The 26,245-nt window shown below is 36.3% G+C and overlaps 1 protein-coding gene and 2 long non-coding RNA genes across 3 annotated transcripts; all 3 read right to left on the bottom strand.

Moving 5' to 3' along the window:
- Positions 1–8,674: 8,674 nt before the first annotated feature.
- On the bottom strand, positions 8,675–9,030 carry LOC129946575 (uncharacterized). The gene is made up of 3 exons (XR_008781624.1): positions 8,966–9,030; positions 8,854–8,908; positions 8,675–8,796 (listed from the first exon to the last, which is right to left on the bottom strand). It is a non-coding gene; the product is annotated as an uncharacterized LOC129946575 (long non-coding RNA).
- A 1,037-nt stretch (positions 9,031–10,067) lies between these two features.
- LOC129945256 (14-3-3 protein epsilon-like) lies at positions 10,068–10,667 on the bottom strand. The gene has a single exon (XM_056054915.1). The coding sequence runs from the start codon at positions 10,524–10,526 to the stop codon at positions 10,068–10,070; it is 459 nt and encodes a 152-aa protein (XP_055910890.1). The 5' UTR covers positions 10,527–10,667.
- A 9,141-nt stretch (positions 10,668–19,808) lies between these two features.
- On the bottom strand, positions 19,809–20,703 carry LOC129948444 (uncharacterized). The gene is made up of 3 exons (XR_008781875.1): positions 20,180–20,703; positions 20,066–20,120; positions 19,809–20,005 (listed from the first exon to the last, which is right to left on the bottom strand). It is a non-coding gene; the product is annotated as an uncharacterized LOC129948444 (long non-coding RNA).
- Between the last annotated feature and the right edge of the window lie 5,542 nt (positions 20,704–26,245).

Genomic DNA, 26,245 nt, shown 5'->3' with positions numbered 1-26,245 from the left:
CATATGGGCACGTTAGGAGGTATACACTATAAAGTAGAATAATGGGACGCCATTTTGAAAAAAACGCCATATTTGGAAATCCGCGCCGTGTACAGCGGTAGACTTTTCGGCATCGTGTTCTACGGAAAATTTACAATAAGACCTTATTCACACAAATTGTATTGCAATTAGTTCTAGGTAAGGCTGTTTTTTGAGTTAGATTGACTCGTCTAAAATGGAATTTGGTATCTCCTCAAAAATAAGACTAAATCGGTCCACACCGATCAGCCCAAAGTATGAGTCTGTCTAAGGAATTTTGTAAAAGTATCGATGCATAAGTAGGTACATCACATTTAAATTAACTTAACTATTTCCAAAAAACAAAACACTATTTCATCATTCAAAGTCATAAAATAACTAAAAGACTTGAACTTGACTTTGATATTTTTCGTATTTAAATATGTATTTCACAAATAGAAGAAGACATTGCTTTATGAAAATTAAGTGTTCTTGAAAAATGTTTGATTTAATATTCAAATGATATCAAGTTAAAATCTAATAAATATCAATAAAATGATGATGATGGCGTGAATTTCACCTTAACTGACCTGAAAATTAAGACATTCAAATTGGACCACCCCTCCCTGAAACTGCAAACAAACATTTATCAAAATATTATGCTTAACTTTATTACGCAATAAACAAGACAAATAAATTTAAGGTACAAAAATAACAAAAATTCAAACCCTCATTTTCTTGCCAAATAAAATCCCGCATGTTGAAAAAACATTTTTATTCATTTTAATGAAGTTTATGAAACCTCTATAATGTTAACATGTAGGTAAAGGAAATAAGCTTTTTAAATAAGTTTACCCATAAATATTAAATAAAAACCCACCACAATGCTAATTGGTAATGGATAAAAAAAAATAGTTAAATTTAAATTTCATCATGATTGACACTTTGGCTCATTTTTTGATGACTTTAATGTGTGGGCGGATATTCTGTGCTGATTGATTCTTTTGTACATTGTACACCCCAAATCGTCGTCGTCGTCCCCGGTCGGTGTCTTGTTGTTTTAATTTATTTTAATAATATTAAAAAAACAAGAATTATTTTCAGCCCGCGCGTATAGACATTTTGAACATACCGGCAGTTATTTATGTACGTAACGTAGGTACGTGAAACGCACTAATTTTCTTCATTTCAAATGACAATTTGAGCTCGAAGGCTGAAAGCTTATTTGGAACCGCCATTCAAACATGATACAAAAACAACAACAACAGCAGCAGCTAAAATAAACAATAAATAAGCAACATAATAATAAAGTGGTTTTGCGTATAGAGATTTTAAGTTTTTTTTTTCTTCAATAAATGAACGCGTGTACGGGAGGTAATTGAACGAATAAGTAGTTTGTGTAGGCGGAAAATTAATGCTTGAGGATTTTGTTTTTGGTTCGCGTAGAACTAATTCAAAAAAAGTAGAGACGATCCGATCCGGTTAAATGAAATGACGACTGATTGCCAATGAAGTGTATCTAAACTTTCACAATTTGACGGTTTAAAATAATTTCTTGCAATAACTATAAACAATATAAACAAAAATTTAAATTGAATTTTATGAATAAATTGTGTACAAGTAAGAAATAGAAGTATTATTTAAGTTTCATGAAACAAAGAAATAAATTCTTTTAAATTTATCAACAAAATATTCCACATACGCCACAGTTACCCATAAAAAAAATTCGTTTTTATGGATCAAGAGGCCATATTACTTCAGCTATATAAGAATATTCTTGTGGGATTAAGATTATAAGCTGCGTTTACTTATCTACGAAGAAATGATTAAATGATTAAGATGATAATGATGATGTTCGTCATCAGTCGATTATATGTTGAGTTGATGCAGTGAGTCGATGATGATATCCTACATCCGGGCATCCTGTAGTTCGTCCGACTCGGGCGAATCACTTATTGAACCATCAACTTCTCTTCTCCATTGTTTCATGAATTCACTGCCTGTTGTTGTTTTGTTTGGACCCTCAGAAGATTGCGAGCATTTTTGAACTGTGTATCGATTGTTCCTGATGTTCAAATGGTAGACATGTGCATTCAAGAGGACACAAGTGTCCACAGGTTTTTCTCAAAACAAACCTCTGTCTATCAACTCCTACTCTCACCTCCCTGGGTGAACATCGGATGCCTAGTACCTCAATTGGAGATTGGGTTCTAACCACAGTGGGAAGTTGTTGGAGGTAGCAAACGAGAGAGGTGGGGAGAGGTGTTTCCACTAAGGCACCTCTCCTTATCCAGACGGCAGCGGAGGAATTCCCGAGATGAAATCAACGGTGGCGTCTACAGTTCCAGTAAGGTTGAACTACTTAGTGAACACCTTATACGGCTTCTTCGGCTGATTCGGAGCCCAGGCCTATAAGGAGCGGTTTTATCCGGCTCCCCATCCTTGGAATTATACTTATGATCTGGCCCTCTAGGTTGGAGGTTGTGCGTTGGGGTGACTTCCTGGCCACGTAAAAGCTTTCATAGTTGCGAAGCGCCAACAAGCCACGGATACGGACGGATGTACTGTTGACAACGTGGATATGCACGTGGAATGTTAGGTCCCTTAACAGACCACGTGCGCCCGAAGAATTAGCGGAGGCCCTAGAACGATATAAAGGAGATATCACCGCCATCCAGGAAATACGATGGGACGGGCAAAAAGAGGATGAAAAACTGCGATATCTACTATGGTGACTGCTACCACGAAAACCAACAGCGCTTATTTGGATGCGGATTCGTCATCGGAGCCAGACTAAGGCAAGAAGTCTTGAGCTATAGGTGCATCAATGAACGCCTCATGACCATACGCATCAAGGATAAATTCGGCAACATTAGCCTGATATGCGCGCACGCCCCCACAGAAGAGAAAGACTACAACACCAAAGATATGTTCTTCGAGCTCTTAGACAAAACATATGAGCAGTGCCCTAGCTACGATATTAAAATAGTCCTGGGCGATTTTAATGCCAAGCTAGGAAGGGAAGACATCTTTGTTGGAATAATCGGGAAGAACAGCCTGCACGACAACACTTCCGACAATTTATTCAGGCTTATAGATTTTGCTGCGGGGCGAAACATCATGGTAGCCAGTACGCGTTTTCACACCTCAACATCCACAAAGGAACTTGGACTTCTCCAGATCAATCTACCGTCAACCAGATTGACCATTTTGCGATCGACGCCAGACACGCTTCCAGCATTATGGATGTACGAACTTTCCGAGGAGCTAACATCGACTCGGACCACTACCTCGTTGTAGCCAAGGTAGCACTTCGGATTTCCAGACCCAAGGCAAGACAGGGAGGTACTGGGAGAAGATACAACGTTGAAATTCTACAATCGCCAGAGATCGCCAAATCCTTTTCCGGCCGAGTTACAAGTAACCTCTCTCGAAAATCTCTGCCACCAACACAATGTATCGAAAACCAGTGGCAACATTGCCAAGATGCAATCAGAGAAGCCGCCTCTGATGTGCTGGGTTTCAAACAGCCACCAACAAGGAACCCCTGGTTTGATGAGGAATGTCGGCAGGCAAATGCAGCCAAACAACAGGCACGCAAAGGCGCTGCATAAAAGGACGAGAGCTGCTCGTGAGCTCTATGAGCAGAAGAGGCGAGAGGAACGCCGACTTCTCAGAAGGAAAGAGAGAGGGCATGAGAAGCGTGCGGTCGAAGATGTTGAGAGGTATGAAAGCAGGAATGAGGTTCGAAAGTTTTATGAACAGGTGAAACGAAATTCACAGGTACATAAACCTAAAACCGAAGGCTGCAAAGACGAAAGTAGAAACATCATAGTGGAACCGCAGTCAATGCTGAGGATATGGAAGAAAAAAGGAGACCCTCTAAACTTCACCAACTATAGAGGAATAAGTCTACTTAACATCGCCTATAAAATCTTCTCTGCCGTAATATGTGAACGTCTAAAGCCCATCGTCAACAACCTGATAGGTCCTTATCAGTGTGGTTTTAGACCAGGAAAGTCCACAGTCGATCAAATATTCACATTACGGCAGATCCTGGAAAAAACTCAAGAACACCAAATCGACACCCACCATCTTTTCATCGATTTTAAGGCAGCATATGACAGCATCTACAGGGACGAGCTGTATAGAGCCATGTCTAGTTTTGGCATCCCTGCCAAACGGATGAGCCGTTTGTGCAGGATGACCATGGAGAATTCACGCTGCTCCATAAAGGTTGGAAACAACTTAACAGAACCTTTCGATGTCAAAAAAGGTTTCAGACAAGGCGATGCACTGTCATGTGTTTTTTTAACATCGTGCTTAAAAGAATAGTGCAGAGCTCACACGTCAACACTAGAGGCACTTTCTTTCAAAAGTCTGTCCAATTACTGGCATATGCTGATGACATTGACATAATCGGAAGAACTCAGCGTGATGTCAAGAAAAGACATACAACACCGACGTCTTGGTCAAAACGTCACCATCGACAGATGTAACTTTGAGGTAGTCAAGGACTTCGTCTACCTAGGCTCCGCTGTAAACGCCCATCGTGCTCCGCTGTAAAAGAACACCAGTGCTGAGATCAAACTCATAATAACTCTTGCTAACCGCTGTTTCTTTGGACTAAGAAAGCAATTGAGTGGTAAAGTCCTCTCTCGAGGGACCAAAGTGTTGCTATATATGACCCTTATCATCCCCACCTGCTATACGGTGAGAAGCATGGACTATGACAAAAGCGGATGAAAGCACCTTGAGTCGCTTCGAGAGAAAAGTTCTTCGTGTGATCTACGGTCCCGTATGTATCGAAGGGGAGTGGAGGAGAAGATGGAACGACGAGTGGTACGGGCTGTACAGCAACGTAGACTTAGCCAGAAGGGTAAAAGTCCAACGATTAAGATGGCTTGGTCACGTTGAGCGCATGGAAACCAATGCTCCGGCCCGGAAAGTCTTCGAATCCGCACCCACAGGACAGCGCAGTAGAGGAAGACCGCGGATCAGGTGGCGCGCACAAGTGGAAAGTGACCTCACCCAACTTGAAGCGCAAAACTGGAGACATCTTACTAGGGACCGAGCTAGATTTAGAAGTTTTTTGGGTGAGGCCCTAGTTCACACAGGAATGTAGCGCCACATTAAGTAAGTAAGTAAGTAAGTATCGATTGTTTCTTCCTTTGCTAACAACTTCTTCGTCCAAATTTCGTAAAAGTTCCTACTTTATCATGTCATTCAGCTCCATGTCTTCTAAACAATACCTCGAATGGAGTCCGCTGCAAGGACCTCTGCATTGTGCTGTTGATTGACATCTGGACCTTGGGAACAAATTTGGACCATTTCTCCGGTGATTCAGCTGAAAGTCTTTTCAAAACATCGATAATAACTCGGTTTGTTATCTCGGCTTGTCCGTTACTCCTTGGCATTCATGTGGTGATAAGAACATGCTTAATATTTTCTTCTTCACAAAGCTTACGAAATGTTTCTTTGATAAAAGCACCACCACGATCAGTAATGATTCGGCGAGGTTTTGCAAATAGCTGCTGCTGTCCCTGGAGACGTCGTTCAACTTCTTCAGCATTTAAAGTTTTGGTCGGATATATCCAAGTATATTTAAAAAAATCATCCACAGCAGTTATGATATATTTGTATTGTTTTTGTGTCACGCCAATGGGGCCTATGTGGTCTAGATGCAACGTGTCAAGTGGTAGATCACCTTTATCAAGTTGCTCAATTTATCCTTCCTGTTTGCATCAGGTTTGGATTTTTTCTTTAACTTAAGGAATATAAAGTTCTTGCATAATGGAATTTAACGTCTTTTGTAGTCCAAGATCTCCTTCTTCGTGTTTGAGTTTGATTTCCTCTTTTTCCATGCTTCTTGGAACCACTAATAGTTCAAATCCATTTACAAATTTAATAAAAATCACCCTTCATAGGGAAATTTTCATTCTCTCCTTACTTCAGTACCTCTTTTATAGATGTGATGAATTGCCGGTTTCTGCAACTGGAACGTGAAAATACTCATTTTTCAGGTCCAGTGTTGTGTAGACCTTTGCTCCCTGTAAATTATCAATTGTGTTTTCAGCTATAGGATGAGGAAATCTAACTTTAATAGTTTTTGAATTTAATTGGCGATAATCAATACAAACTCTTGGGCAGCCGTCTTTTTTGCTTACAATAACCACTGGGCTGCTAAAACTTGAAGACGATGGCCTAATAATTCCGTCTTCAAGCCATTTTTCAACTTGCTGCTTAACCACTCTTTTAATCGGAAGGCTCCGGGGTTGGAAATAAACAGGTGTTTCATCAGCTGCATATTTAATAGGGGCATCAACTTCGGTATTCTCATTAACATCGATTTGCATAACGAAATTAAGTTCATCCTGCTTGTAAAAAATAGCACCATTTTTGTCAAAAATAACCCTGGATTTGGAAATGATGTCACTGCCTATTATAACCTCAAAATTTATTGCAGCTGTTGGCACTAATAATATCGACCACTCCATGCTAACTTCATCAATAATTACCAATAGTTCTGACTTTTGCCGATGCCAATCCAAGAAGACCTATATGTGTTGCGGAAAAACAGGTCATCTTTAGCTTACGAAAAGCATCTTCTCGCATCAGTGATACTTGAGCATCAGTGCCTTTTAACGCCTGAAATGACAAATTATTAATAATCACGTTTTTAGAATTTAATATTGAGATTGTATTGGCAGCTTTTGGTTGATTTGGGTGCCATGTGTCCAGCTCCGTTGCATGAAAAACATTTTGTTTCAGATTTAAAATCTTTTTGTTGGTGCTCCGTTGACCCACAATTAAAACAACGATACGGACGACGATTGGGATTCTTTTTATTTGCTCCACCACTGCTTCGAAATTTTTTGGCTCCCACGTTTCTGCTGCTGATGTTGTTGCCACCAAAATTACCAACATCACTTGAATTACCAGCTTTGCAAACCCTCTCATATACCTCATACTACTCCTTCAGCTGCGCTATAGTTGTACCGTTGTACAACAACATTTTACTTTCGCCAGAACCTGGAGTACCATTCAAATAAGGGAACTTTGCAAGTTGACCCAGCTCCTGCATCTTGTAGACGTACTCACGAAAACGCTCACTGTTGTTCAGCTTCCTGGTCTGTAATTTGTTATAAATTTTAGCTTTACAGACTGGCTTCGCAAACTCTGTGCACAGCTTTGTCTTCAAGTCAGCATTTGCAGTTGTTTTTTTGCAAAAACATATTTCTCTATGTCGGACCAGTTCAAAAGATCCGCAAGTTCCTCAACTTCTGCTAGCCACGTTTTGAATGAAACGTTGTCATCGCCACTGAAAGTAGATAACAAATTTTAGATGTCTTTAACTCCGATGCGACATGCGACTCATTGATTCTCCAGCCTTAGAATACTGTTCGCTCGTCTGCTCCAGATCTACTTGATTATTACTGCTCTCAAACTCGGATTTACTTTTCTCCTCCAACCCCTCATCAAGTCTATCAACCAGCACTGCTTTTATCAATCAGGAAAAAATGATAATATTGGAAAGGAGAAACCGATGCACATTGGTTTTGAATGTCTGCACATTGTAAAGAGTGGGAAATATTGAGTCAGATAAAGCATTCCACATTCGCCTAGTGCAGCTAGAGTATTGATCATAGAAACAACTATAAGACAAAAAGAGGCATGAGACCCTGCGGAGACAAATGTCTCTGTGATAGAACGATCTCCTATCATTTTAGAGCTCTTTTCTTATTTCTATCCAACAGACTCAAGTACGTTATTGGGGCTCAAGTCAAAATATGAGAGTTATACTCGACTTAGGACGAATAAAAGCTTTATAAATTATAGAAAGATCAGCAGGGGTAAAGAGATTCTTGCATCGTCGAAGACAACCTAAATAATTATCAGCATTTTTGGCGATGTCAATTATGTGATCACTCCACAATAAGTGGTTTGTGATGCACATACTTAGGACTGATAGTTTTTCAATCAAGTGCCAACCATGGATAGTGGCGTTGCGGGAGGGTTACGCTTTTGTGACAGTAGACAACATTGAATTTTCGAAGCATTTAATTCTATACGATTTTGGATTCCCAATTGAACAACGTCAAGATCAGAATTTAATGAGCTTATTATACGCTACCGTTGGTAGTCCACATCCGAAGAACAAGGATGAGAAACTTAAAACGAATATGAAAAGCCGAGGGTACTGTCATCAGCGAAACAATAAAGTGGATCAGAAGTTTCAGACAAAAGATCATTTATAAAATTTAGGAAGAGACTCGGAGACAAAACGGAGTCCTGGAGCACACCAGCGTTTGTTTTGTGGATATCAGATTTAAATCCGTCTAAAAATGCAATACAACTGTGAAATCGTAAATCAAGCTTTTGTCTGATCCTGACCACAATATTTCTTAAATAGCCTCAAAAATAGGTTTATTTTAATAATTGAAGCCTTTTTTTGTGGTTGTTGTTGCTGTTCATTACCCAAAGATGCTGATCTGTGTGCCTTACCACCAAGGATCTGTGTTTGTCATTAGAAATGAAGGACTTTGGTATAAGTTAACAGCTATAAAGCTAGATTCAATTCCTGTCTCTTGATGTAAAAGCATCGACAAAATAATAAATAATCCTAAAGTTTTGTATTGAAATACGTTTTTAATGCAATTTAATTTGAAACTTCGATAAAGTAATAAGTTCTTTATCCGGATGAAGTTTGTGAACCACCACCGCTGCTGCTACCACTGCCGCTGCTTCCGCCACTGCTGCTGCCACCGCTACTACCACTACCGCCAGATGAAGAAGAACCTAATCGAGATAATATTAGACATTTCAAATAATATATTTATTTGGTAGCTAGGTCACCTTGCATGGCAAAAGATTTTGAATCAACATCAGCTGTCATGGATGCCTCGGAAACCTGTAAGGAAAAAATAGTTTTAATTAACCTCCAAAGGATTTTTGAAAACTTCTATACCGAAGCACCAATAAGCATACAAACGACCAAAAGTAAGATAATTGCTTTTCCCATGGTATTGACTTTTCTATAGTTGAACACTTTAGAAAACTATGATATTGGAAGCTATCCATTTCGGGCTTTTATATTGGTTGTCAAGCTTTGGATTTTTAAGAACTTATTAAAAGAGTTGACAAGGTGTGAAATTTTGGTAAATTATTTGGCTAATTGTTGTCAATTTTATGGGTGATAATTGATTGGAAGCACTTTTTAATGCCCTTTTAATACTCATCAATCGACATGTCTTTGTTCCATTTAAATTAAGTGGTTATGAAGTATAGACTATTATATGTAATTGATTTTGGAATTAATGACATGAACAGAGAATTTTCAGCATTATTCCGGCGAGGGGCAAATATTTCTATGCAAGCTTATTGTTTGGATGAAATGGAAGTCTTAAAAATATTGTGAAGTTTTATGATTTTCAGTTCTAAATGCTATGTTTAAATATTAATTTATTGTATTGTATCATATTTTTATTCATTCATTTAAACTTTAAACTACATAACAATTAATAAATAAGAAAGGTTTATAATAGTGTTCATTCTTTAACTAGAAGTTAGTGGTGCATATCAATTGAAAATCGATTGGTATCTGATGTGGGGTGATAGCTATTTTATTTTACATTCATTTTATTGGAGGTTATAAAAAAGTACTAGATTAGTGATTCAATACAATTAAAATTTAAAGTGAATAACCAGTCTAACCTTTTTACTAAAACATGAAAAACGAAAAATTTCCCTTATGGATAGGGGCAATTTATTGAAAATATTTGGAGCTGTATACCTATGTATAAAAATGAGAAAATGTGTTCTTTAAGCAAAAGGTACATTTACTAAGCTCATATTGCTCACACGTAGGTTGTACATTTGACAATTCCTTCTAGGAATATTTCCGCTTCGTTTAAAAAACTCTCTCAAAACATTAAAAACATATAAATGGCTCATTGGTAGAATTAGAAATTACTTAGTTTGTTCGCTGGATAATCAATATATAATAAGTAAGTCACTAAATTAATACTTCCAGATCTTCTTCAATGTTCACAATACTTTCAAAGCGAGTCCTAGATGAATAAAAAACGAATTGGATGTGTTGGAGGAAGATCGTTCATGGCGATATCGCTGGCAGTCTTATAGGCGATCAGTGAGTTCTCAGCGGCATCCTTACTATCCGATCCGGTAGCGAATTCAGCCAAATAACGATGATGATCACACTTCATTTTATAATAAAATACTTTACTCTCGCCACATGTGGCACATGGCATGAGATGTTTTTCCAATACATTTAGAATATCGGAACAAATATCGTGCAATTCTTGTTCCACTTGACCGCAATAAGTTTTGATCATTTCAAGCTTCTCTTCGGCTCCTTTGTTTTCTTCCTTCTGTTCGATTGAAGTGATTATTCGCCATGAGGCACGACGAGCTCCAATCACATTTTTATATGCGACTGATAGAAGGTTTCTCTCTTCAACCGTAAGTTCAACATCCATGGATGCGACTTTCTTCATGGCCTCAACCATTTCATCATAGCGTTAGGCTTGTTCAGCCCATTTAGCCTTGTAAAAATTATTTTCGCGTTCAGACATCGTGTTGTCTCCGAGAAATAAGTTGCTTTATAATCCTTGAAAAGTAATCCAAAGAAAAGAAGAAAATCTGCGAATTGGTAGCTGGGCGACTCAAACTTATGGCTTTTTTTTAATATTTTCAATTAGAAGAAATAATTTTTTTTTCGGTCGAATTCAATACTTAATACTGAGAGGAATATTGTATAATTGACAGTTCTGTAACAGTTTCAATTCACTTAAGATTCCGCTATTATTAACTTTTTGTTTTCTATTTTTTAAATAAGAATTCAGCAGATTGCATTATAAAGTTTAGTTAGCAAAAGATCGTGGTTCACCAGATCGAAAGCTTTATTCATATCAATAAACAGACTTATTGTTGATTTACTGCTATTTAAACTTACATAAAGCTGACACACACAGTTATGATAGCATCTTCTGTTGATAAACCTTTTCTAAAACAAAACTGATTATTACAAAAGAAATCAAACTTTTCCCAAGAAGGAAACAATTCGAACCTTATAATTCGAAATAATTTTCTATTTCCTTTTTTGTAAAGTGGCATGGCTTCTGGGCTTCTGCACATTTAAGATGGCCAAGGAAATAGCCAATTTCAACACTTTTGTTTAAAACGAAGGTCAGTTTGTCAACAACATACCAAGCAACATTTTTCAACAAAATACTTGATACAACATCACTAGGGCACGAATTTTTATTTTTTAGACATAATATCTTTGAATACTTCTCTTGATGATATTCTATCAAAAACAATCTGAAAACAATTTTAAAGAAATGGAAAATCCCAATTTAAGCAAGGTTCAATAGCAGGTTTTAATTTTTCTGAAATTTCAGTAAAATACTCATTAAATTTATTAGATAGGAGAAATGTCTGTGTTGTTGATTATTTTGTATGTCAATTTTTAAGAACGAGCTTAATAATGTATTGAGACAAAATTTATGAAGTTAATTGCCCTTTAGAAAACTTTATGAGCCGGATTGTTTATTTACAAAACAATCAAAAAATTACTAAAAGTGGTCAAAATTGGTCATGTGGATATGTGACATACAAAAAATATTGTTTTCATATTTTTAAATAAACCTTTTTTCAATCATTTACACACTGCCGCATCCAATAATATAATTTTTGTTTTGTCTCAGTCATTCGATGATCGTAATGATTAAGAAATAATTAATTAATAAAAAAACATCCGCCTACTTTTATTATTCCATGTTTTTTTTGACAATGATTAAGATACAGTTTTCAAATGCAGGAAAAACATTTTAAGAAAGAGGTTTAGTATCAGTATTAGTCCTCCATTCCACTTACCGTATTGTATTTTTCGAAAAGACTCGTGAATTTAATTCACAGGCCTATTTTGTTATTCATCGGGGAGAATTTTACTTGAATTTTTACTAATCATTATTCTGCTAATCATTCGAAGTGAACCTATGTATGTCGGTAACGTCGGTAATACTGCGCGGTATTCTTCTTTTCACGTGAGCGCATTCATTCTATAAAATTCAGATCCACATTCAGCGGATTGTTCATTTGATGTCTGGTTTGTTAATTTTTGTAAGCAAAATGTAAGTTTTTTTTTTTTTTTTTTTTTTTTTATATCCGATGGAAATCTTCAAAAGACACTCGGTAAGAATCGGTACCGAGTAGTGTGGGACTCTTACCGCACTAAAACCACCGGTGAATCAGGACCAATCTATGAAAGATCGACAAATGATTTTTATTTCTTAATTTTTAAAATCGCATTGGGGGAAGTTTAAGGTTATAACACTTTCCCGTAGCTTTTAGCCCATCAGCTCATGAGGCTTGGTTCTTCTTAATCTCCGAACATTGTCTCGTACATTTAATACGGTCTCCATTTCAGAGTTAGTATGACTTTGCAGTCGCTTATTGTGTGATACAGCATGTTTCTTAACCACTTCTGTAACCATTTCAATTTGAAGGTCACGATGTAGATCGCTATTTCTTATATACCAAGGGGCATTTATTATTCCACGAAGGACCTTGCTTTGGAATTTTTGGATGGGTTCAGCATTTGTTTTCTTTGTACAGCCCCATAGTTGGATGCCATATGTCCAAACGGGTTTCAATACTTGCTTATATAACATTAGTTTGTTCTGGATAGATAGGTCAGAGTTCTTTCCTATTAACCAGTACATTTTTCTGTACTTCAAGTTTAGTTCTTCTCTTTTCTTTTTGATGTGTTCTTTCCATTTAAGCTTTGCATCCAAATTCATTCCAAGGTATTTGGCGGTATTGGAGTAAGGTACTTCTGTACTGTTTATAAAAATTGGAACATTGTTTATGTTTTTGTTTGTAAAGTTTATATGCGTCGATTTTGTTTCGTTTAATTTGATACGCCATTTGTGCGTCCAATCACTAACTTTATCGACTGCATTTTGCAATTTTTGTGTAGCCTTCGTAACGGATTTATCTGGCACCAATATTGCAGTATCATCAGCAAAGGTGGCCATGATAGCGTTGATGTCCACTGGAATATCCCTTGTATATAACAGATACAGGGTTGGTCCTAGGACACTTCCTTGTGGTACACCGGCTTCAATTTTCTTAAGTTCCGAGTAATTTTGGTCGTACCGTACTCTAAAGAGTCGGTTCGTAATGTAGGATTTCAGTATTTCGTAGTACTGCCTGGGGAAGTCCCTATGCAGTTTGTACTCAAGTCCCAAGTGCCAAACCTTGTCAAAAGCTTGAGCAACATCTAAGAATACAGACGAGCATACTTGTTTTTCTTCAAGTGCCTTTTCCACAACATCCGTAATTCGATGCACTTGGTCTATCGTGGAATGTTTATTTCTAAATCCAAACTGATGGCTCGGAATTAGTCTTCTTTCTTCAATTATTTTGTTAAGCCTTTTAAGTAGCAGTTTTTCAAAAACTTTTGCCATGATTGGTATAAGCGATATTGGTCTGTAAGATGTGACTTCTGTTGGTGGCTTACCTTGTTTAGGTATAACAATGACTTCCGCAATTTTCCAATGATGTGGCACATATCTTAGTTTAAGGCATGCGTTTATTATAAATTGGAGTTTCTTGAAGGCTATAAGAGGCATTTCTTTCAGAACCTGAGCAGTTATAAGATCGTACCCTGGTGATTTTTTGTTTGACAGCTTATGTTGACACATGCTTCTTACTTCTTTGAGCGTGACAAAAGGTATTTCACATTCGTCGTTTCTGTCAACAAACTGTAAGGGATCTGTAGCTGTGCTTGCTGGGAATGGCTTGAAAACATTCGCGAGATGTTCAGCAAAGAGATCAGCCTTTTGTTTCGGGTTTCCGATCCATTTACCATCTTGAGATTTTATCGGCGGGTTTTGTGTCTGAGGTCTTTTTAGGCGCTTAGTTGCTTTCCATAAGGAGTATTCTGTAGAAGCATCCGTCGTCAGACTTTTCAGGAATCTACTTAGTGAATCATTTTTAAACTCACAGATTCTTTTTTTTAATTCGTTGTTAAGACGGTTAAAAACTACCTTATCATCTGGGAATCTCGTGGATTGCCATTTTCTTCTAGCTCTTCTTTTTTCCAATATCAACTCCTTTATTTCGATAGGATATTTTATTTCTTTTTCTCTCGCATTCGAAATAGTTTGAGTACTTTCTTCTGCAGCCTGCTGCACATCAGCAATAAATTGTTCTACTTCATGATCAATTTGTTCAATTGTTTGCATAGGGGATCTTAGGTTTATAAAATTTTCAAGTTTGTCTCTGAATTCGTTCCAGTTTGTTCTGTTATTCACGAGCTTGGGATTACTTTTTTCTATTATTTCTGTTTCGCTCAGTGATAAAATTACTGGAGTATGATCTGATGATAAATCATAATTACCTTCGACACTTATATGATTTCGTTTAATACCTTTAACTACGAAAAAGTCTATAAGGTCTGGTATTTTGTTAGTATCAGATGGCCAATATGTTGGCGAACCAGAAGAATAAAATTCGCAGTTGTATTTTCGGCCTGCTTGGTATAGCCGTTTACCTTTTGTTGTTATGAGCCTAGATCCCCATTGGGTGTGTTTAGCATTGAAGTCGCCACCAACAAGGAAGTTATGTCCTAACAAATGTAGGAGTTCTGCATAGTCTTCTTCAGTTGGAGAGCGCCTCGGAGGGCAGTATATAGCTGCTATTTTGAATTCTTTCTTTTTTATACCAATACTAATTGTTGTTACTTGCATGTTTTCTTTAGTAAACTTTGGTTCTTCAAAGTGTGTTAAGCACTTTTTTATAAGTATTGCTGATCCTCCCCTAGCTTTGTCAGCTGGGTGCGGAGCGTGATAACATGTATAGTTTGGTAATTTATTATCAAGATTTTGTTCAATAGCGAGGTGGGTTTCGGACACCAAACAAATGTCTATATGCTCTATGTCTAAAAAGATGTTTAGTTCTGATACATGCTGTAAGAGACCGTTTGCATTCCATGTTGCGATTTTGAGTGTTCTGTCCATCATTGTTTTTTAAGAGCGACTTCTTCGCTTAGCTGTTTTATGTTTAAATCTTGTTGGTCAATCCTTTTCAGGATGAGTTCCAGCATTTCTTTTATAGAAGTTTCCTCATTCTTCCGCACATTTTTTACAATCTGGGAATAGGATTTATTTTCATCACTTTTGCTTAGTGCAATTGCTTTTCCCGGTTGATTTTTAGTAATGTTATCGACCGTTACTTTTTTGCTTTCAACTACTGGTTTTGTGTTGGTTGAGTTTCTAAACTTGTTCCCAGTTTTGTTTTTTCTTTTTGTGTCTTGGAACTTTTTTGCTACTGGACATCCTCTGTAACTTGCAGGATGATTGCCTTGACAATTAACACATTTCGCTTTCTGTTCTCTGCCCATGGGACAGTTTTTGGTTGCATGTCTGCCTTCACATTTAACACAAGCGAACTCGCGATTGCAGTATTTTTGTGTATGCCCAAAGGCTTGACAGCGCTTACATTGTGGGACACTTTTCGACTTTCGCAGTGGTTCAATTTTGACAACTATGCCCATAATTGATTTAATACTGTAAATCTTATCGAGACTTTCTTTATTTTCAAACGTGAGCATAAATAAAGGTAGAGATCTCTTTTTTGTCGTTGATACCCCAGTGGAGTCTTTTACTATCTCATTTTTAATAAGATTATTGGCATCGAGAGCTTGAAAGCCTTTTTGTATAAGGTCTTCGACAATTTCTTTGGCAACACATGAAGAGTGAAGGCCTCTTGCTACTACTTTTATCGATCTTGTAGCTTTATTTTCGTACGAGTAAATGTAAGTGAAAACTTATTTATTTCTAAATTAAGAATATTTGTTTCATAAGTAAAAGAATATTAACATTTTTAGGGGAAGGAAGATACTTTCTAACATTTCTCCAAAGCTCTCTGTTTGAGGATTCTCTTATTCCTCTGAGTACAATTGGTATAAAAAGTCAAGTACTGCCCATTCCTAAAAATTACACAAATTATTCTGTTTAGGTGGATTGATTAAACTTAACTTTTGTATGAATCAAAACAATTTATCCAACATTGGGATAATATAGTTTACCCGATGGATAGCCGAATGCAAAGGAAGTGTGAAAGGGATTCGAATGAGTGAATCGAATATACGATCCACGTGAAAAGCAGAATAGGGCTGTCAGGTTCCGGATTAGCTTTGTAAAATTTGCCCTTTCGACGTTTAGCTGTTTAATCAAAAGATCTTAATTCAAAATTGTTTAATCGTGAAAATATTCGTTAAAACTCGTTAAAATGTCACTTGGAAAATAAGTAAGTTTGTTAACAGCCAATAACTCTTTCACAATTCTGTCTAAAATCACCTTTGGAAACTTGTACAAAGTTTTTTTTTTGATACGGAATAAAAATCGTTTGAGGTTTCTTCTTGTTTGATTTGACATAAAAATAAAAGTCATTCGCACTTTTATGCAAAATATGTCATTTCAAATTATTGGCTTAAAGCATTACTTAGCCAACATTTCAGTCAAAACAGCTTTTTTAAGAGTCGACGGTAAGTTGAAGTTGAAGATTTTAGTTTAAGGCCGTAAAGATGGTTTGGGTATTCCGTTGCAGCGATTTCTTGGAAAGATTGAAAGTATGCATGCCAATTTCCTGATGACCTGAAGCCAAAGTGTTTATTAACTTGACGGAATTTGGTTGATAATACTTACGTTTATACCATCCTTGCTTATGCTCTAGTAGTGAGAAAAGTTTGGTAGAATCGATTTTTTGGTTTAAAAAAAAATTGTTTTTATTTTTTAACAGAATTATTTCTGGAGAATTGAATCAATTTAAAATCGGTAATAATGCAGATTTTCGTAAATTAAATTTGAAGCGCATTCATATTATTTTTTAACGATTTTCAATATTTTTTTAAATTTTGACAGTTTCTGTTTTTATTAAAATCAATAAAGTTATTTAAAAGAAATAAAATAAAAACAATACAAAAAGTTTAACAATAAGAAAATTAATATAAATCATTTTTTTCCTGGTTTTCCTCTTTGTTCAAAAAGATTATAAGAATTTTATTCAAATCTGCTACGCGGTTCAAAGGAATCAAAATGAATATATTAAACTCCAAAAATTACTTCACAAAAAACTGTTAAAACTTCAATTTTGTTTTTTTTTTTGGAGTAATTTTTTTTCAGAAGCTTATTTCAAAACAAATTCAAAACTTCAGGTCTAAATTTTTACTAGAAGTAATATCTAAAAAATGTTTTCCATTGTTTTTGGGAAATTTTAAAAGATTGTTTGTGAGATTTGTGTAAGTAAGTAAGTAAGTAAGAAATTGGTGTCAATTTCAAAATTTTGCACGTTCACGAGCATTGTTATCAAATCGTGATAAGCTATGATCGGTGTTTGCAGATATTGCTTTTCATTTGCAAATTGTGTTATGCATCATGTAGCATACACTGATTGCAGCATACCAACTTCCATAAATTTTTTTTAATTATTTGAACACTTTAACCCTCTAATCAATTCGTCAAAATAAATGGCAGTGTAGTTTCACGAACATCTTAACTAAAAGTCACATCGAATTCTTTTTTTAAGCTTCAAAAAACCGTACCACTATATGAAACTGATATTCCAAAAAAAAAATATTTAAATATTTTTTAAAAAGGCCTTTACACTTAAAACCAGACCTATAAGAAAACATACAAATTAGGTGTAGCAACTTTGAATGAATATTTCTTTAAATGCTTTGACATCTTAAACCTTCAGCAACACATCTTAAATCTGCAAATACACAGCAAGATTTTTGTTTTCATCTTTCGTCGTTTCAAGATTGTGAAATATTTATAGACATTAATAAAAATGTAGACTTTTTGACGTAAAATACTTTCTGAAGTCCGCGCCACACGGCTTTAACCTGGAATAAATTCGTCACACTGTTAAAAAGTCTAAACAGGATAAATTTTCTTAGACCTTCACAGTATTAATATTTCCTGATATAATTTTTATTATATTATTATATATTATATTATTTATAAAACTAAGAGGTTGGAACTATCCTTCTATTTTTAGTCGAAATGTTATTTCTGACTTTCCTTGAGGTTATCGAAGATGATTTCTACCCATAATATTTCATGAATCTAAGGTTAATATCAGGTTTTTCAATGAGAGCGCTTCAAAAGTTTTAAATACACCAAAAACGGTTTTGGATATCAATGAAATTATTTATTGCTGTGAAAGTACGTTTGATGCCATTTTGAATGGAATTTGATTACTTTTTTTATTGCCACCATGTGAACACTTCCAATCCAGACGCTTAACCTAATTTTCGACGGTTTTCAAGCATAAATCGCCCATGCTGCTGCAATTTCACATTCGATATTCGAACGAAGTTCATCAAGCGTGGTTGGAATAGACCATAGCCTTGGCATAGCCTCACAGGAAATAGTTTTACGGCGTCAAATCGCACGACTAAAGCAGCCAAGCAACTGGATCATTTTGTGAGATGACACGTTCTCCAAAAATTTTTTTCCAATTTTTTTCCAATAAATTGATTGTGACATTCAATGTTTGGCTTTTGGCACCGTCCTGTTGCAACGACATGTTCTCTAAGTCTATATCATCCAATTAGGGCAACAAATATTCGGTTATCATTGTTTATTGACGAAGCCATTCAGCAAGAAATGAGCCTCATCGCTGAAGATAATTTGTCGATGTTTTCGAATCATTTTCAAGTTGTTGCTCAAGCAAAATCACGAACATACGACGCTTCTGTTGGTCAAGCGGCTTCACTTCTTGCGTCAATTGAATCTTGTAAGGACGTAGACCAAGACCTTTACGTAAAATTCGCCACAACGACATCACAAAGATGCCCAGAGCTTGAAAACGACGTGTGAGAGACACGTCTCACTGGCTCGGAAACATTTTGTACTATGCCTGTGGATTAAAATGTTTCCAATTGTTGATCTGCTAGGACGATTATTATGACCATAAAATGGACGTGGCGCTTTTAATGTTGAGGGCCACTCACTCTGAATTTCGGTAGTAAATTCTAATAATTCAGACTTGTTGCTGGCCCGTATATTTTTCCATAATCAAATGGCAAACCTTACTAAAGAGAAATGTCAAAACAGCGTCGCTCTACTTTTCTAGCGTCCCTGTTGAAAAACACTGGGGCTGGATTATGGGATTCGCGGTGAGTCGTTTTGCTCGCTTTTTTTTAATTATTGCTTTCGCTTTCGACTTCATTGTTTTGAATTCGAACAATTAACGAATTCGAAGACGAATTCGAAATGTCATAATGTTTGTAGGCAAGTTGAAATCCGACAGCTGTTTTTTTGTGGATTCTTTCTTAATTGTAATTATATAAAAATGTGAGTTAGCTTTATTTTAATTTTCTTATAATTTAACAATAAAAAATAAATTTTTGAAAAAATCACCGCAAATTTCACAAATTCAATCAACATTTGTGGAAAGCTGTCAAATCAATGGAATATAGGAAGAAAAAGTCAAACCAAAAGTGTCGAATCACTGGAATATAGGAAGAACTATTTTGGCTTCGCCGCGAATTCGTAAATAAGAAAATACGACGCGAGTCGAATTTGAAAGGTCAAATTAAAAACGATCCGCCGGAAACTTCAGAATTAGGCCCCTGTAAATGTTACTGTTTGTTTCCTTGGCTGTTGCAATATCACAAGGGATTTTTTCTCTCAGAAGCAAATATAAGTGGACTTGTGCAAAAGTTTATACAGTGTTTGAATTTATAACTAACTCAGAAATAATAAATGAATATGTTTTTTTTTTGTATTTCAATACTTTTTTATTGCAATTTAATTTCAAACCTCAAAAGAAATGAAAGCATTTTCAAGTTTATCTAGATCTTTTCAACCAGATGAAGTTTGCGAACCACCACCGCTGCTGCTTCCACTTCCGCTGCTTCCACCGCCACTGCTGCTGCCTCCACCGGAAGATGAGCCAGATGAAGAAGAACCTGATGGAAATGGTATTAGAAATGGACGAGTATGATATTTAACCTTTTTTGTTAAGTTACCTTGCATGGCAAAAGATTTAGGACCAGATTCAGTCACCATTAATGGATTTGAAACCTATGTGAAAAAGAGTATTACTATTTTAAATGCAAACACAGATTTTAAAAAATATTTACCGATGCACCAATCAGCATGCAAACGACCAAAAGTAAGATAATTGTTTTTCCCATTTTATTGGTTTATACTTGAACTTTTCAGAAATGTTTGATATTAGAAGTTATCAATTTCATGCTTTTATACTAGTTTCGAAGTTTTAGATTTTTAAGCATTTATTAAATGACTTGACAAGGCGTGAAATTTTGTTTTTTTCGGTAATTTCTGTCAATTTAATAGAGGACAATTAATGGAAAGCACCTTTTAATGACACTATTGATACACACCTCTAATCGACATTCCTTTGTTCCAGATTCAGTAGATTAAGTAGTTATAAAATATTAAAGATAATTTAGTTTTCAATTGATAAACTAAAATAAAAACAGTATTCCGACCAGAAATACATAAGTTTATAGATGAAGTAAGGCTCAAACTTTGCAGTAGCAAAGTTTAAATATCCAAAACATGTACAGAAGTGTAAAATAGTTCGTATTCGAATACAACTCTAAATTTTAAAATATTAAGGTAAAACATTTTTGTTCCTTCAATTTTGTATTAAAATTTTTAAAAAATATTAAGTTTTAGTAAAATGATTTACTATAAGAACCTTTAATTTTAACGCAGATGATCTTCCGAACGATTCCTCTTCGCTCATTTGAGTTATTGTCCTCCGTCCATCGAAGTTTAAAAACTTACTTTTTGATGTTTGTCATACTATCTCTCTTCGTCTTCGGAATTTTGAATACAAACTATTGGAAATCTGGCAATCCAAACGTATACAAGAATTTTCTGGAGAAACTAAAAGAAAGGATACACTTTGTCTTCGTGTGCAAAAAAGGAATATTCTCTATGCGCTGAACGTCTTGGATCTTAAGATAGGCATCATAGGCCCCACTTGATTCTTTCGTGAAGGGTTAACAGATAGCATAGTTAAGTGTTATAAATGACACGGTGTCAAAATATTTACTCAGCAATGCTTTATTTCACGCTTTCAATGGTTTGGAAAAAATGTGGGGTAAGTTGTAAAATTGGTTAAGTTCGTTAAGTGAAATGTTAATTAAACAATCTGAAAAATAGCTTGAGATAAGGTTCAGTTGAATTAAATTGGGGTTGGTGCAAAACTAAAAATAAAAAAAGAGGCTGGGATGCGACCCACACTGATAACTTCCCATCCTATCCAACAATATTTTTTATATAAAGAAATAGTTTAATTTGAAAATCTTGTTTTGTTAAATAGATTTTTAGTCGAAAACAAATTGTTACCAATTTAAGTCGCATTTCTTAAATTTTTACAAACTGGATGAATGAAATTAATTTGAGAGATATCAAGAACTGAACATCAATTTTTACCAAGTTTGCGTACTATTTTTTGAAAATTTTATTTGTTTATGAAAAAACAGAGTGTTGATTTTTTATTAAAAAAAATTACTGAATACCAAAAACAATATTTTCTGTGAAATAAAAAAAGTTTGAAGGCAATATTTTTAATTTTTGAAAAGCCATTAAGTCGAAATTAAATTTTTACCAAGTTTAAGTACTTTTTTTTATTGTAAAAAAAAGCAATTGGATTAAAAAGTTATTAGTTATTTTTACAAACTTTTCTTAAATTTTCTTTTAAGTTTTTATTTTTTGTTAAAAAACTGTCAATTCGATTTTTCTCAAAATTTTTCGGAGTGATGAGAGCAATATTTTTTATGAGATAAAATTAGTTGGAAGCCATTGTCTCAAAGTGTTGAAAAGACATTTGAGTCGAAAATCACTTTTTACCAACTTAAAGTAATATCAATTTGATTTTTCTCAAAATTTTACTAGATGTCAAAAACTTTATTTTCATTGAACAGAATTATTTTCTAGATAAAATCATTTTTGTTGGTATGTTGGAGGTGACAATAATTTTTTCAGTTTCTCTAATTTATTAAAACAACCGTTAATTGGATTTTTTCCACAAATATATTTGTTTATTGTAACGTGATACTTACAATATATTATATAAAGTTTAATTCAAGTCTTTATTATTATTGGTTCGTGAGATATTTTGGGTTAACCAAAACTTTCACCTTTTTAAATTGCTATGGTAAAAAAAAACGCCCATGCAATTTTCTTGGCAATCCTTTCTGCATTATTATCTGTATAAAAAAATTTATTTCAAGTCGATATCTCCACTGGTTCTTGAGCTATGAACGAAAAAAAACGTCGCGAACGTACGTAGGCACGCACGCAAAGACTTACTTACTTAAGGTGGCGCTACAGTCCTGTGTGAACTAGGGCCTCACCCAACAAACTTCTCCATCTAACTCGGTCCCTAGCTAGATGTCTCCAGTTTCGCGCTCCAAGTTGGGTGAGGTCACCTTCCACTTGTGCGCGCCACCTGATCCGTGGCCTTCCTCTACTGCGCTGTCCTGTGGGTGTGGATTCGAAGACTTTCCAGGCCAGAGCATTGGTTTTCATGCGCTCTACGTGACCCTGCCATCTAAGTCGTTGTATTTTTACCCTCCTGCCTAAGTTCCATCTTCTCCTCCACTCCTTTTCGATGCATACGGGACCGTAGATCACACGAAAAACTTTTCTCTCGAACCGACCCAAGGTGCTTTCATCCGCTTTTTAGTCCATGCTTCTGCACCGTATAGCAGAACGGGGATGATGAAGGTCTTATATAGCAACACTTTGGTCCCTCGAGAGAGGACTTTTCCACTCAATTGCTTTCTTAGCCCAAAAAAACAGCGGTTGTTAAGAGCTATTCTGGGCTTGATCTCAGCGCTGGTGTTGTTTTCTGCGTTTACAGCGGAGCCTAGGTAGACGAAGACCTTGACTACCTCAAAGTTACGTCTGTCGATGGTGACATTTTGACCAAAACGTCGGTGTTGTATGTCCTTCCTTGACGACAGCATGTACTTTGTTTTGCCCTCATTAACCGTTAAACCCATTTTTGCCGCCTCTGCCTCAATACTCACAAAAGCCCTATTGACATTGATTATGTCAATGTCATCAGCATACGCCAATAATTGGACAGACTTTTGAAAGATATTGCCTCTAGTGTTGACGTGTGAGCTCTGCACTATTCTTTCAAGCACGATGTTAAAAAAATCGCATGACAGCGCATCACCTTCTCTAGAACTACTTTTTGACATCAAAAGGTTCTGTTTCCAACCTTTATGGAGCAGCGTGAATTCTCCATGGTCATCCTGTACAAACGGACGAGTTAGGCAGTGATGCCAAAACTAGACATTGCTCTGTAGAGCTCTTCCCAATGGATACTGTCATACGCGGTTTTAAAATCGATAAAGAGATGGTGGGTGTCGATTTGGTGTTCTTGGGTTTTTTCCAAAATCTGCCGTAATTTGAATATTTGATCAACTGTGGACTTTCCTGGCCTAAAACCACACTGATAAAAACCTATCAGGTTATTGACGATGGGCTTCAGACGTTCACAAATTACGGCAGAGACGATTTTATAGGCGATGTTGAGTAGACTGATTTCTCTATAATTGGTGAAGTTTAGAAGGTCTCCTTTTTTTCAGGATCGGGTAATACTGAGGTTCCATTCATCGGGCATGCTTTCTTCCGACCATATTTTACAGATAAGTTGGTGCATGCTCTTAACCAACTTATCTCCAGCTGCTTTAAAGAGCTCGGCATTCAAGCCATCCGCTCCCGCGGCTTTATTAGACTTCAGCTTAATATGGCAATCTTTACTTCGTCTAAGTCGGACGGGATTGTTTGGCTTTCGTCGTTAATGTTGAATGGATCATCCTGCCTGACAGCGGAATCCAGTTCGTCGTCGCCGTTATACAGTCTGCAGAAGTGGTCCTTTTATATCCTCAGCATTGACTGCGGTTCCACTATGCTTTTTCCACTTTCGTCCTTGCAGCCTTCGGTTCTAGGTTTATGTACCTGTGAATTTCGTTCCACCTGTTCATAAAACTTTCGAACTTTATTCCTGCTTTTAAACCTCTCAACATCTTCGATCGCACGCTTCTCATGCCCTCTCTTTTTCCTGTTGGTAGCTGCTTGAAACCCAGCACATCAGAGGCGGCTTCTCTGATTGCATCTTGGCAATGTTGCCACTGGTTTTCGATACATTGTGTTGGCGGCAGAGAACTTCGAGAGAGGTTACTTGTAACTCGGCCGGAAAAGGATTTGGCGATCTCTGGCGATTGTAGCCGTTCGACGTTGTACCTTTTCCCAGCACCTCCCTGTTTTGCCTTGGATCTGGAAATCCGAAGTGCTACCTTGGCTACAACGAGGTAGTGGTCCGAGTCGATGTTAGCTCCTCGGAAAGTTCGTACATCCATAATGCTGGAAGCGTGTCTGGCGTCGATCGCAATATGGTCAATCTGGTTGACGGTAGATTGATCTGGAGAAGTCCAAGTTCCTTTGTGGATGTTGAGGTGTGGAAAACGCGTACTGGCTACCATTACGTTTCGCCCCGCAGCAAAATCTATAAGCCTGAATCCATTGTCGGAAGTGTTGTCGTGCAAGCTGTTCTTCCTGATTATTCCACCATTAAAATCGCCCAGGACTATTTTAATATCGTAGCTAGGGCACTGCTCATATGTTTTGTCTAAGAGCTCGAAGAACATATCTTTGGTGTTGTCGTCTTTCTCTTCTGCGGGGGCGTGCGCGCATATCAGGCTAATGTTGCCGAATTTAGCCTTGATGCGTATGGTCATGAGGAGCTCATTGATGCACCTGTAGCTCAAGACATCTTGCCTGAGTCTGGCTTCAATAAGAAAGCCGCATCCAAATAAGCGCTGTTGTTTTTCGTGGTAGCAATCTTCATAGTAAATAACGCAGTTTTTCATCCTCTTTTTGCCCGGCCCATCCCATCGTATTTCCTGCATGGCAGTGATGTCTGCTTTATAGCGGTCTAGGGCCTCCGCTAATTCTTCGGCCGCACATGGTCTGTTAAGGGACCTAAATTTCCACGAGCATATCCGAAGTTCGTTGTCCTTAATTCGTTTGCGTTTCTTGTCAACAGTAAATCTGTCCGTATCCGAGGCTTGTTGGTGCTTCGCAACTATAAAAGCTCTTACGTGGCCAGGACGGCACAACCCCCAACCTTTAGGGCCAGATCCTAAGTATAACTCCAAGAATGGGGAGCCGCATAATACCGCTCCTTATGAGAGTAGGAGTTGGTAGACAGAGGTGGGTCTGTGGACGCTTGTGTCCTCTTGAATGCACATGTCTACCATTTGAACATCGGAACGCAAAGACATCTTTCTCAAAATCTTTTATTTAGACTTTAGAAACCTTGAAAGGTCAAGAAATGACAAAATTTTCAATTTTCAACATAATTCGACAATTTGGCCAATTACAATAACTTCCTATGGGAAGTTTAAAATATGCATGCATGTTGTTGAAGCTCTCTTTAAGCTCCCTAAGTCCATTTTTTGAATTTTGAGATGTTTGCATTTATCAATAAACTAATTATGAGATTTTGTAAGATTAATTCTTTCTAATTTAGTAATAGACGAACTTAAAACTGAAGGAGTTTTGCCAGAATACAGATTTTGTCATCTGCATAATCTTGGCGTAAAAACTTTTTCTTTTATTAGGTTTTCAACTGTTAAATATAATCAGAGAACCATTTCATGCTACTGTTGAGTTTTGACCAACGTATATAAAAGTTTATGCTGTTCGAAGAATTGAATTTAAAATAACAACGAGCAAACATAACGCTGTTGTTTCAGTATTTTGGCGCATCAAATGTTTTCTGTTTTTTAAGGACTCCACTAACAAAGGAATTGAATTTTTTTTATCCATTATACCACTTACATATTTTGTAAGCTTCAGATTACAACTTTGACCCCGAAAGAAAAGCTTTTTAAATTTTACTTTTAGGGTCTTAGGTTTTGGAAAGTGATTATAGAAATGCTCAATTAATCATTTAGTTTATTACCTATTCAATGTTTTCATATAATCATGCCTAAATTACTATTTCTTGAAACTAAAAAAATATGAATATCTGGTTGAATTAATACACTTTGTATCTTAAGCCTTGTTGTGATTCATTTTTGTTATCCCTTGGTTTTATACGAGGAATTTTTGTTCTTGCAAATGAAGGTTACTATGGATCTAGGAATTGACAA

Source organism: Eupeodes corollae, chromosome 2 (genome assembly GCF_945859685.1).
Source record: "Eupeodes corollae chromosome 2, idEupCoro1.1, whole genome shotgun sequence".
NCBI classification, from domain to species: Eukaryota; Metazoa; Arthropoda; class Insecta; order Diptera; family Syrphidae; genus Eupeodes; species Eupeodes corollae.
This window is presented reverse-complemented; position numbering and strand designations above follow the sequence as displayed.

What these genes read in the sequence shown, in the direction of transcription:
- LOC129945256 (XM_056054915.1), bottom strand. Translation starts at nt 10,526, where the DNA reads ATGGTTGAGGCCATGAAGAAAGTCGCATCCATGGATGTTGAACTTACG.